The 12,109-nt window shown below is 44.5% G+C and overlaps 1 protein-coding gene across 5 annotated transcripts in view; it reads left to right on the forward strand.

Moving 5' to 3' along the window:
* VSIG10 (V-set and immunoglobulin domain containing 10) overlaps positions 1–12,109 on the forward strand; it is a 235,858-nt gene that overhangs the window by 173,056 nt on the left and 50,693 nt on the right. For all 5 annotated transcript variants that reach the window (XM_069214493.1, XM_069214491.1, XM_069214492.1 and 2 more), the window contains one exon: positions 10,412–10,705. In XM_069214493.1, the coding sequence (XP_069070594.1) occupies positions 10,412–10,705 (294 nt within the window). The remainder of the gene's footprint in view (positions 1–10,411; positions 10,706–12,109) is intronic.

A 12,109-nucleotide genomic window follows, 5' to 3' on the forward strand; every position in this document is an offset into this window, starting at 1 on the left:
CTGTGCACACATGATGTGGACACTGGGGACAGTACACCTGTTAAACATAAGGTTTACAGGGTGACTGACAGGGTGAGGGCTTGCATTAAGGAGGAAGTCTCCAAAATGTTAGCCCTCAGGGTTATTGAGCACTCCAGCAGTCCTTGGGCCAGCCCAGTGGTCTTGGTTCCAAAGGCTGCTGCTCCTGGTGCCACTCCAGAACTTAGGTTCTGTGTGGACTACCGGGGCCTCAATGCGGTCAGCAAGACTGACGCACACCCCATCCCCCGAGCTGATGAGCTCATTGATCGGTTAGGAGCTGCCAAGTACCTCAGTACGTTCGATTTAACATCTGGGTACTGGCAGATTGCCTTAACTGAAGGGGCAAAGGAGAGGTCAGCATTCTCTACCCCCGATGGGCACTTCCACTTCAATGTGATGCCCTTTGGGATGAAGAATGCCCCTGCCACCTTTCAGAGGTTGGTCAACCAGGTGTTGGCAGGACTGGATGAGTTCAGTGCTGCCTACCTGGATGACATTGCTGTGTTTAGTTCCACATGGGAGGAACACCTGCAACACCTCTGGAGAGTGTTAGAGGCCCTGCAGAAGGCAGGCCTCACTATTAAGGCGAGCAAGTGCCAAATAGGGCAGGGTTCTGTTGTGTACTTAGGACACCAGGTGGGGAGTGGCCAGGTGGCACCCCTACAGCCTAAGATTGACACGATTCTGGCTTGGGAGCCTCCCAAGACCCAGACTGAAGTGAGAGCCTTTTTAGGTCTCACAGGATACTATCGGAGGTTCGTTAAGGGATATGGTACCATTGTTACCCCCTTAACTGAGTTGACTTCTAAGAAGCAACCCAAGAAAGTGATCTGGACAGAGGCTTGCCAGAACGCTTTTGATGCCCTGAAGGCTGCCATGTGCACAGCACCTGTGCTGAAGGCACCTGACTACTCCACGGAGTTTGTTGTACAGACAGACGCCTCAGAGCATGGTATTGGAGCAGTACTCTCACAGCTGAATGAAGAGGGCCTAGATCAACCCGTAGCCTTCATTAGCAGGAGGTTACTACCCAGGGAACGTAGGTGGAGTGCCATAGAACGTGAAGCGTTTGCTGTGGTCTGGGCACTGAAGAAGCTAAGACCCTACTTGTTTGGGACTCACTTCCGAGTTCAGACCGACCACAGACCCCTCAGATGGTTAATGCAGATGAGGGGTGAGAACCCAAAACTGTTGAGGTGGTCCATTTCCCTACAGGGGATGGACTTTACGGTGGAACATCGACCCGGTACAGAGCACGCCAATGCTGATGGTCTGTCCAGGTTCTTCCGCCTTAGTGATGAGAACTCCCATGAGGTTGGGTAGTTGCTCCCCACTTTTAGCTGGGGGGGACACGTGTTAGACTTTTCATCCTTGGCGTGGTCTCCCTTAACTTTTTTGCCTCTGTTCCCCAGGTTGTTGATGTGTGCTGGACTCTGATTTTGCTGTCTTTGTTACTCTGGGCACTTTACCACTGCTAACCAGTGCTAAAGTGCAAGTGCTCCTGTTTAAATTGTATGTAAGTGGTTCATCCATGATTGGCATATTTGAATTACTAGTAAGTCCCTAGTAATGTGCACTAGAGGTGCCAGGGCCTGTAAATCAAATGCTACTAGTGGGCCTGCAGCACTGGTTGTGCCACCCACATAAGTAGCTCTGTAATCATGTCTCAGACCTGCCACTGCAGTGTCTGTATGTGTATTCTTACACTGTAAATTCGACTTGACAAGTGTACCCACTTGCCAGGCCTAAACCTTCCCTTTTCTTACATGTAAGGCACCCCTAAGGTAGGCCCTAGGTAGCCCCAAGGGCAGGGTGCAGTGTATGGATAAGGTAGGACATATAGTAATGTGGTTTATATGTCCTGACAGTGAAATACTGCCAATTTCGTTTTCACTGTTGCAAGGTCTGTCTCTCTCTCATAGGATAATATGGGGGCTACCTTTAAATATGATTAAAGTGTAGATTCCCCTAGAGAGTAGATGGACATGTGGAGTTTGGGATCCCTGAACTCACAATTTAAAAATACATCTTTTAGTAAAGTTGATTTTAAGATTGTGCGTTTGGAAATGCCACTTTTAGAAAGTGAGCATTTTCTTGCTTAAACCATTCTGTGACTCTGCCTTGTTTGTGGATTCCCTGTCTGGGTCAGTTTGACAGTTGGGGTGTTTTTCACCTCACACCAGACAGTGACACAAAGGGAGCTGGGGTGTAATCTGCATTTCCTGATTAGCCATCTCTGCTAGGAGGGAGGGGTGGAGTGGTCACTCTCATCTGAAAGGACTGTGCCTGCCTCTGACAATGCTGTCTCCAACCCCCTGGTGTGTGTCTGAGGCCTTGCCTGGGCAAGGCAGGATTTCACAAGAAGGTGTGAGTCCCCTTTGAAGGAAGGTGACTTCAAAGACTAAAATGGGTATAAGAAGGGCACCCAAACTTACAAACTTTAGAAACACTTCTGGAACCAAGGGGAACCGCTGCCTGGAGAAGAGCTGATAGCTGAGGAAAACGTGCTGCCCTGCCTGTGACTGTGCTTTGTGGAGCTTTCCTGCAGTGCTGCTTCTGCCAGAGTAAGAGGGCAAAGACTGGACTTTGTGTGCCTTCCATCTTGAAGAAGAAATCTCCAAGGGCTTGATGTAGAGCTTGCCTCCTGTTGTTGAAGTCTCAGGGATAGCAAAGACTTCTTCCTGCCAGCACCTGGAGTCTCTGGAGAGACCCCTACTCTGCTCTGTGGTGCCCTTCCAGTTCCTGGGACCCTGAAAGGAGAGGCTGGCAGCCTAAGGACAAAAATACACGCACCGAGCGCCGTGCGGAGAAAAGATCGACGCGAATCCGATCGCGGCTGAGAAAACGACGCGACGCCGGTTCCGCAGCTGAGAAACGACGCCGCAGGAAACGCGACCGAAAAACCGACGCCCGGAGCAGGAGAAACGACGCGCAGCATCGCTGACGGAGGCTGAGAGATCGCACCCTGCGCCGCGGGACTTTCGGATCGTCGTGTGGCTGGCTTTTTCAACACGCACCGCCGTGCCGAGTTGTTTTCGACGCACACAGCCGTGCAGGGTTACTTTCGACGCACACCGCCCGTGCGGGGTTATTTTTGACGCAAACCAGGTACATTTTCACGCTAGCAGCGCTAGTGTGGTGTTACAACTACCTAAAGACTCTTTTTATTTTAAACCTTTAAAAAATCATAACTTGACTTGTGTATGTTGGATTTTTGTCGTTTTGGTCTTGTTTTGTCTAGATAAATATTTCCTATTTTTCTAAACTGGTGTTGTGTCATTTTGTAGTGTTTTCATTAAGTTACTGTGTGTGTTGGTACAAATACTTTACACCTAGCACTCTGAGGTTAAGCCTACTGCTCTGCCAAGCTACCAAGGGGGTAAGCAGGGGTTAGCTGAGGGTGATTCTCTTTTATCCTAACTAGAGTGAGGGTCCTTGCTTGAACAGGGGGTAACCAGACTGTCAACCAAAGACCCCATTTCTAACATCAACAGATACCTACTGTTTAAAATAAGTGCCTTTTAAATTAAAAAGAAACTCCTTGCACACTCATGTCGGTTGGCTGAGCTGTTTTAGCAGGCATCCCAGAGTGCCATATAACGTTTAAAAGTTAAGAGAAGTGCATGAAGAGGCAAATCCCACTAAAAAAAAAAGGCAACACCAAAGTGATTAGGAAAGAGGATACATCAACATGAACCACAAGGGGTTGGTGGGGGATAAAGACACGTGAACAACAATAAAGATACAAAAGCAACAATAAAGGAACACGCACAACATAAGAAACATACACAACGGTCAGATGAGGAGGGGTGTAAAGAAAGATGGACAACAGAAACAGGACATTAATCACAGTGCAATAAGCGGAGGCACACTAATTGAGATGAATAAATCTGGGCTTGGTCCATGCGCAACAGAAGTGACACAAAAGGCACACCCTGGCCAATTAGGAGGAAGCAAAGAAGAGTGACAATTAAGCCAACAACTGCCAAACAGTGGGTAGGTTATAAGCCCCTTATTGCACACAATAGTGTCTTGCAAGCGAGAGCACATTCGTTAGCTCATGCTGCTTACATAGTCCTGGCCATAGAAAAGAATACTAAAAAAATATTTAAGACCCTTTTCTCACTGTGTTTTGTCTGTGATGTTGCATACAATATACGAGAATTGTGTCTAGTGGAGAACCACGGCGTCACTTTACATTTTATGGAGATTGTAGTCAATGCAGGTATTGCTCATTTATTAAAGAACTCTTGGCCACCTGAGTCTTCACTGCACTTTAAAACATAGCAGGTGGATTTAGACAGCTTACAACACAACTGGACAGTATCAGTATCAATGCAACAAGGTAAAAAAGGGGGTAAAACAAGAAGCATGAATAAATAAACCCTGGTAAATATATTTCAGTACTAAATACAATTCAATACATAAAACACATAGCTCTAACATCTCTCTATTATTTTGGTTTCTAACAAAGTTTTGAAATAGACCAAGGCCTTCCTGTGTTTCAGTTTGTGATACATTTATATCACTACACTGTGTCTCAGTCTTTTAAAAATAAAATGGCACTGTTGTTTCCCATGTTGAAGCACTGACTGTTCTGACTGGAATGGAAGCTGGACCACTGGGATTTGGTGCCACCATGTGATTAGCTTTCATATACCTGTGAAGACAAGATCTCTCCCCCTCACCCCCCAATCCAAACAACCAATGCTCCACACAGAGCAGAAAACAAAAGATTTGGATCAATTTGAAAATAATTAAGTGCTCAAGTCTGCTTTTGCAATTTTCACCCCCACATTTGAGTCAGTCCAGTAGCTGCTAAATTTAATGTGTTTTTATGAGGCAAGACTGCACTGTAAATAACAGTTAGTGAGTGCATTTCATCCACCCATAAGCCACTGTAGAACTTAAAGCCACATGCATTACTGGGTCGACTGCTTTCGAGTCAGAAACTCAATAATTTAATGTAAATCAACACCATCACTTTTCTACGGAGGTGCCTGGTGGTATCACGAAATGAAGCTCCTTCAGCAGTAAACACTTACAATATCAAACACATAAGAAACGTTGCAGGTTACAGTCTCCTCACTTACCACATGTGGGAAATATATAAACTGTCAATCACAAATCTGTCCCCAAAAGGAAAAGTAGATGGACAATGTTAACCCTTTCCCTGCCAAGGATGTAATGGTTACGTCCTGGTTGCGCGGCGCTGAGATGCCACGGACATAACCATTACGTCCTGGTAGAGCCCCTCGGAGGAAGCGCTCCCCCCGAGGGCCTTCCTCCTATTCCCCCCCCAAGGCTGTAAGGGGAATCGCTTCCCCTTCCACATACCCCCAAGTGATGTCTGATGATGTCAGCGTGCCATTGCGCGCTGACCTCATCAGAAGTTGCCTCCCATCCCTTTGCACTGGAAGCATTGCTTCCAGCGCAGCAGAGGAGAAACTGATTAGTTTCTTCTCAGTACGGGGGCAGTGGAGGCCGAAAGGCATGAAAAGGGTAGGAAAGGCTTTTCCTTCCCTTTTCACGTCTCTCTGAGCATTCGTGCAGCATGATCGCAAAGCGAATGCCGACTAGACACAAGGGAATTTTTGCATGAGGGGAGCGGCCCCTTGGGCAAGGGTCGCTACCCAAGGGGGGCATTTTATTTAAGGCCATTTCTTCCCCCCAGGGGCAGATCAGCCTATATTAATTAGGCTGATCTGCCCCGAGGGGGCACAGAAGCCATTAGACACCAGGGATGTTTTTTTTATTTTATTTATATTCATAAGGGGTGCGACCCCTTAGGGAAGGGTCACTCCCCGGGGGCCAATTTGTTTTATTAGGCCTTTTCCTCCACCCCCCCCCCGGGGGCACATCTGCCTATATTAATTAGGCCTATTTTCCCCCGGGGGGCAGAAGCCACTAGACACCAGGGATTTTTCGTTTACATTGATAATGGGAGCAACCCCTTAGGCAAGGGTCGCTCCCCTGGGAAGGTGGAGGGCAAATTGTTTTTAGGCCATTTCTGCCCCCTTAGCGGACAGATCCCACTAGACACCAGAAATTTTTATTCATTCGTGACAATTTCACGCAAGGAGAGCAACCCCTTTGGCAAGGGTCGCTCCCCTGGGGAGGGAATTTATTTTAGGCTATTTCTGCTCACCTTGGGGGTAGATCAGCCTATTTTTATTAGGCCGATCTGCCCCCAAAGGGGGCAGTAACCACTAAGCACCAGGGATTTTTTATTTGTTTTATTTTATACAGATGGGGAGCAGCCCCTTAGGAAAGGGTCGCTCCCCTGGGGGGAACATTTATTTTAGGCTATTTCTGCCCACCTTGGGGGCAGATTGGTCTATTTTTCTTAGGCCAGTCTGCCCTCGAGGGGGGCAGAAACCACTAGACTCCAGGGATTTTTTTTTTTTTTTGCGCCAATCATATGCAAGGGAGCAAAGGGAGCGACCCCTTTGGCAAGGGTCTCTTCCCTGGGGGCAAATTTATTTTAGGCCATTTCTGCCTTACCCTGTGCCAATTTTGGAAATACAAATGTTTCCTTGATACCTATTTTTCACTCTTTATATTTCGCAAGTGAATTGCTGTATACATGGTCTACAATGAAAACCCATTGCAAGGTGCAGCTCCTTTATTGGCTCTGGGTTCCTAGGGTTCTTGATGAACCTACAAGCCCTATATATCCCCGCAACCAGAAGAGTCCAGCAGACGTAATACTATATTGTTTCAAAAATCGGACATTGCAGGAAAAGGTTAGAGTAAAACATGGAGAAAAATAGCTGGTGAAAATGTTAAAGTAAAACGTGGAGAAATATGGCCATTTTTTCACCTCAATTTCAATATTGTTTTTTATTTCAGCTGCTATTTTCTGTAGGAAAACCTTGCAGGATCTACACAATGACCCCTTGCTAAATTCAGAAGTTTGTCTACTTTTCAAAAATGTTTATTTGTCTGGGATCCAGCATTGGTTTCACACCCATTTCTGTCACTAACTGGAAGGAGGCTAAAAGCACACAATACAGTGAAAATGGGGTATGTCCCAGTAAAATGCCCAAATTGTGTTGAAAAATATGGTTTTCTATGGTGATTTTAGCACCTCAAACCTTTCATTGATGCCATGTTCAGGGGAAAAAACACAAGCCTTCTTCTGCAGCCCTTTTTTCCCATTTTTTTTTTTTTTTAAACGAAATGTTTGATGTATTTTGGCTAATTTCTTGGACTCCTCTAGGGTAACCCACAAACTCTGGGTACCTCTAGAATTCCTAGTATGTTGGGAAAAAGGGTGCAAATTTGGCGTGGGTAGCTTATGTGGACAAAAAGTTATGAGGGCCTAAGCTCGAACTGCCCCAAATAGCCAAAAAAAGGCTTGGCACCCGAGGGGGAAAATGTCTGGCAGCGAAGGGGTTAAACAAAAGCAGAAGATCAAAAAAAATGCAGGGTGTGGGTGCTGGTCTACTTATGACAAATTTGGCCTGCATTTCTTTATTCCAATGTTGCCTGGTGCCCTCCACCACGTTCATGAAAGCACTATATATGACCTATACAGTACATGTCAACAACTGCCCAAGCACACTGGGGTGACTTTACGCCTGTCCTGGCTTTGCGGCCTTCCGGTCCAAGCATGCTGAGATATGTCATCTCACTTTACCCGCTACACGTGTGGCCTACAAGCCCAAGGATGCTAATGTTGCTGGTTCAAAACACAGGCTGGAAGTCATAAGTTTGTTATTTCCTTCTAAACCTCTATGTTATTTTGTGAATGTGAAAGTGTCTGTTAGCCCTACTCATGACTATGCCACTGAACACAATCTGCACACAGCAGAAACAAAATGCCCATGCAGTCTCAGTGTATAGCAGTGCAATGTATGTCAGCAGGAAACACTACGTGGATTCTTCCACACCCACCTCCTGCTCACACTGAGCCAGGTGGCAATACTGGCCACTGGAGTTTCTGTTTTATAAAAATGCAATATGGCCCATGTCAAAAGAAACCCGCTATATTGAGCCCATTATTCAAAGTTCACCAGACTCCACTTAGTCTTTCCACAATACCCAGACAGAGCAAGCATGGTTACAGAGCGTTAATCAGCATACTACATTTTGATTCTTTCTTTTGAATAAAAGGCAAAACTCAAAGCTTTGTTTAGGTGCTGCCTGCACAAAAACTACCCGAATCAGTTAACCAAGCTGTGAACTAAAGAAACTCGAACAACGCATGGAGAAAATGTGGTGGCATAATGGATAGTTCTGCCAACTTTGGAACTGGGGAACCAGGTTCAAGTCTCGGCGTACAGCGCTATATAAACTGCACAAAAAAAACCACAAACAACATAAAGAATTACAAATAACTGAAAGAAAAGCGAATAACTGGTGGATGAATAGGGAGATAAAAGAAGATGAACAAACAGTACTTGAGTCACAGCGTAGTTAGCAGAGTGCTTAGGCTGTGCTCCCCAGACAAAACAAGACGTGACACCAAGGTACATGCTGGCCAAGTAGGAGACAGTAAAGAAGTGGGACAGAGGGACTAACAAATGGGTGGGTTGTAAGCCCCTTAATATACACAACAGCATCTCACAAGCAACAGCACATGCGCTAGCGTATGCTGCTCAGGCTCGACCCTAAAAATGACAAATTTTTCAGTTAAAAATATATCAGTATCTACTGGCCACTGGGAGCACGAGGCGTGCTGTTTGTAAATGTGTCACTTTGCAATAGGAGAAAATGAAAATGAAGAGTTTACTTAATCATTAACTTAATACTTAATTTTAATATTCGCCATTAAACGCATTGAGAAACATCAATTTGTTCCTCTCACTAATAGACAATAACTTTTAGTTAAAACTTAAATACCTCATTACTTCAGTTCTTCACCTCTGTGCCCTCCGTCATAATTCTGACTCCAGGACTGCTCATTATCAGGCACTGAATCTACAGCCTGAATATAATATCTTAAAATAAGCACAGCTTTCTATTAACTTTAAAAAGGAAATATGAACCTGTGCTTATTTTAAAATGAACTCAAGGGTGTGAGCTACTCTGAAGGTGTCTTCGGGCAATCAACTGGTTGGAGACAACTTGTCATGCCAAGTGTCCTAAATTGCAGTGCTAATTAACGTGCATTAATCCTAAATTGATATTTTAAAAAAGCAGTTATATATGGTAGGAGTTCATAATTTGTTTTATAAACACCAATATCATATGCCTCCATTTCTGTGCTTTGCCACATACTTCATTATTCCAAATCCTGCAATTCTAGGCCTCTTGCATACATTTGTATCTGATACCAGTTATTTTTATATCACGTGTGATATATTGATCATGAACTGAAAGCAAGGGAGAAACATCACCGATTTGTCAGAGAAAGAAGACATATACCACACATACCAGTAGCATGGTCCCAGACCCACTAACTGCTCAGAGCTGTCACAAAATTGTTCAATAACTGCAACCCCCACAATGCCGTCACATCTTGGAGCAGTTATGCCTGTGGGTCAAATGCCCTTGATTAGTTGTGATGCGTGTTAGTGCCTTAAATTGGCAAAAGTACAAAAAACTAGCACAGCTGCACGTTAAATAATACAACTGTGTGGAGAGTGTTCCACATCTTCTCTGGAAAGAGTGCCATAAGTACTTGTAATATTGGGCCACCTATATAGCTTCAGCTTCAACACCCTTCAGTGATCACCATCTGTGTTTAAATGTTTCACAGAGCTAGACAGACATCAGTCAATGCAATAGAAAATTTCTGATGTCAACCCGTGTTTGGAAGGACATCTATGCCCTGTGTTTTTCTGTGACTAGTCAGTTACCATTCTCCTTGTGTTTTAATTTAATTCAACTCGTTAGGGCCTATTTTCCCTTGCTAAGCATCCCACGTTCCTTGCCTCTCTTCCTCTACCTCATTCCTGCTCAGCCTACCCTTTCCTTCTTTCCTCTGTGATTCTGACACTTTCATGTCTTTCCCTCTCTTCTTCTGCCTCATTCCATCTCTTCCCTCTTATTCACCCTCTTCCCATCAGATCTGCTTTCCCTCTCTTTGCCCATTTACCTCTTTACTCCATACATTTTCTTGACTATTCCACTTAGTTATGTACTTCCATCTGTTTTCCCATTCCTTCCCCTCTTGCGTCCTTCTGCCGCACTCTTTTTCTAATGTACTCCACTTCATATTTACATTTGCTTTTGCACTCCCTCTTCCCTTCCCTGTGCCATCTGTCTCTTTCCCTCTTTTAGCATTGGCTTCCTCTTTTCCAGTACTTTTTTCTGTTCCAGAATGTGTATTGTTATCACTATTCCTGCTTCTTTCTTTCTTTTTGTTGCGCCCTTCCCCGTTTTTCCACATTTTTCTTTTATGATCACTGGTTTTCCTCACCAACATGTCTTTTCACGGTAGCCTTGCCAACGCTGGAGCCTCACCCCATGGAAGTTTGCTTCTCTGGAGGGAACGTTACCCTGGTCTGCCTCACAACATCCACTAATCCCCCGGCTAATTTCACATGGCTCAAGAACATCAACGAGCCTCGGTTGGAGATTCAACCCAATGAGAAGTATCAGATCACACAGAATGCCACATCATCACTTCTGACCATTCACAACTGCTCCCGGGATATTGACGAAGGCTACTATGTCTGCAGAGCTGAGAACCCCCTGGGGGTTAGAGAACTGGACGTCTGGCTGGCCGTACGCAGTGAGTGACAGAGCCTTTCAATTTATATTTTATTTTTTAGTTGTTTTTAAAGGGCTGCATCTCTGTTCAGTTACCTCAGAGCATGCAATAAGGGTGGGTTACACGGTTGGTGCACATGATCTTTGAGTATGTCCTAGGATGTTCAGACAAGTCGGCCAAACTTCATGGCGCCTCTCTAATGTTGTGACTAAGGTAGAAAAAGATGGGGCATGGGGATCACAGTGGGTCCCATCACCTGAATTCATGTCATGAAGGTAGTGACTCTTCTCTTTTCTGATGGGCTAGCAAACCCTACTGACCAACCATATTCTGTTGGGTACAATAAACAACGTTAGCCCGAAAGACCCATCTAATCAAAGATATAGATTTCGAAAATATTTTACTACTCATTGATGTCCACTAGCTATGCTGCTGTATGGTCATTCACTTGCAGAACTGTGCAGTGAGATTAAACCGTGGTACATAAACCTACCTGTAGGTACATTAATGTAGAAACAAGACTAATCCTTGTTAAGTTGAAAAGCACACCAAGGAGGTAATAATGCCAAAATTAAGACAAAATAAACCAATCCCAGAATTTTAACTACCGTGGTAAAACTGCTTCCTTTGGTTTTCAAGTGAATAATACATATACAAATAACAGTAGGATAGAGAAGCAAAAACAAATATTACTATTACCTATTTACTTACCTCAAAAGGATGAAAGGCTGAGTCATCTCTCTTAAAAAGTGCATGTGATATGCAGATAGCACACATACCTCAGATGTACCTGACCTATATTACTTGCTAGATTCCTAAACATGTTATGAAATTTCTATTTTGGTGTTTTGTATTACTAGTAATCCCTATTTCGACCTTAAGTTATTTGCCTGATGAGGTAAAATTTGGAACCTAGTATAAATATTGACTTGGTCCTGAGCAGCGCCAGAATCGGTGCTGTCAACATGCAATTCTAGACAGTTGCATTGAACAGAAAAATAAGCGGTGTCAACCCTAGACTCTACGACACACATGACTTATAACTGCGGGTGAGCCAGCCGAAAGAACCGCAGCAGCACCAGATGGACGGGGTGGTTAGCCATAGAAATTGGCAAAAGTACTTAGGAGACATTGCGAGCTGCTAGGGAAGCATAATATTGCAGGAGAATGAATGCTCAAAGGAAGGATGATTTAGTACATGGATACTCAAAGTAGGGCCCGCGGGCCTCATGCGGCCCCCTGGGCAACAGGAGTAACAATACAAATATTAAATAAACACACAATCATTTATTTCAAACTTATTTGGTGTTAAAGAAAGGAAGTAACTAGGGACTCCTGCACTTAACTTTAGAAACGCCTTCATTTTTAAAGACATCTTGCAGCACAAGTGTAAAACTAAGGCAGACTCTTCAAATTTAAAAAAGT

This window comes from Pleurodeles waltl, chromosome 11, assembly GCF_031143425.1.
Source record: "Pleurodeles waltl isolate 20211129_DDA chromosome 11, aPleWal1.hap1.20221129, whole genome shotgun sequence".
In the NCBI taxonomy this organism is placed as follows: domain Eukaryota; kingdom Metazoa; phylum Chordata; class Amphibia; order Caudata; family Salamandridae; genus Pleurodeles; species Pleurodeles waltl.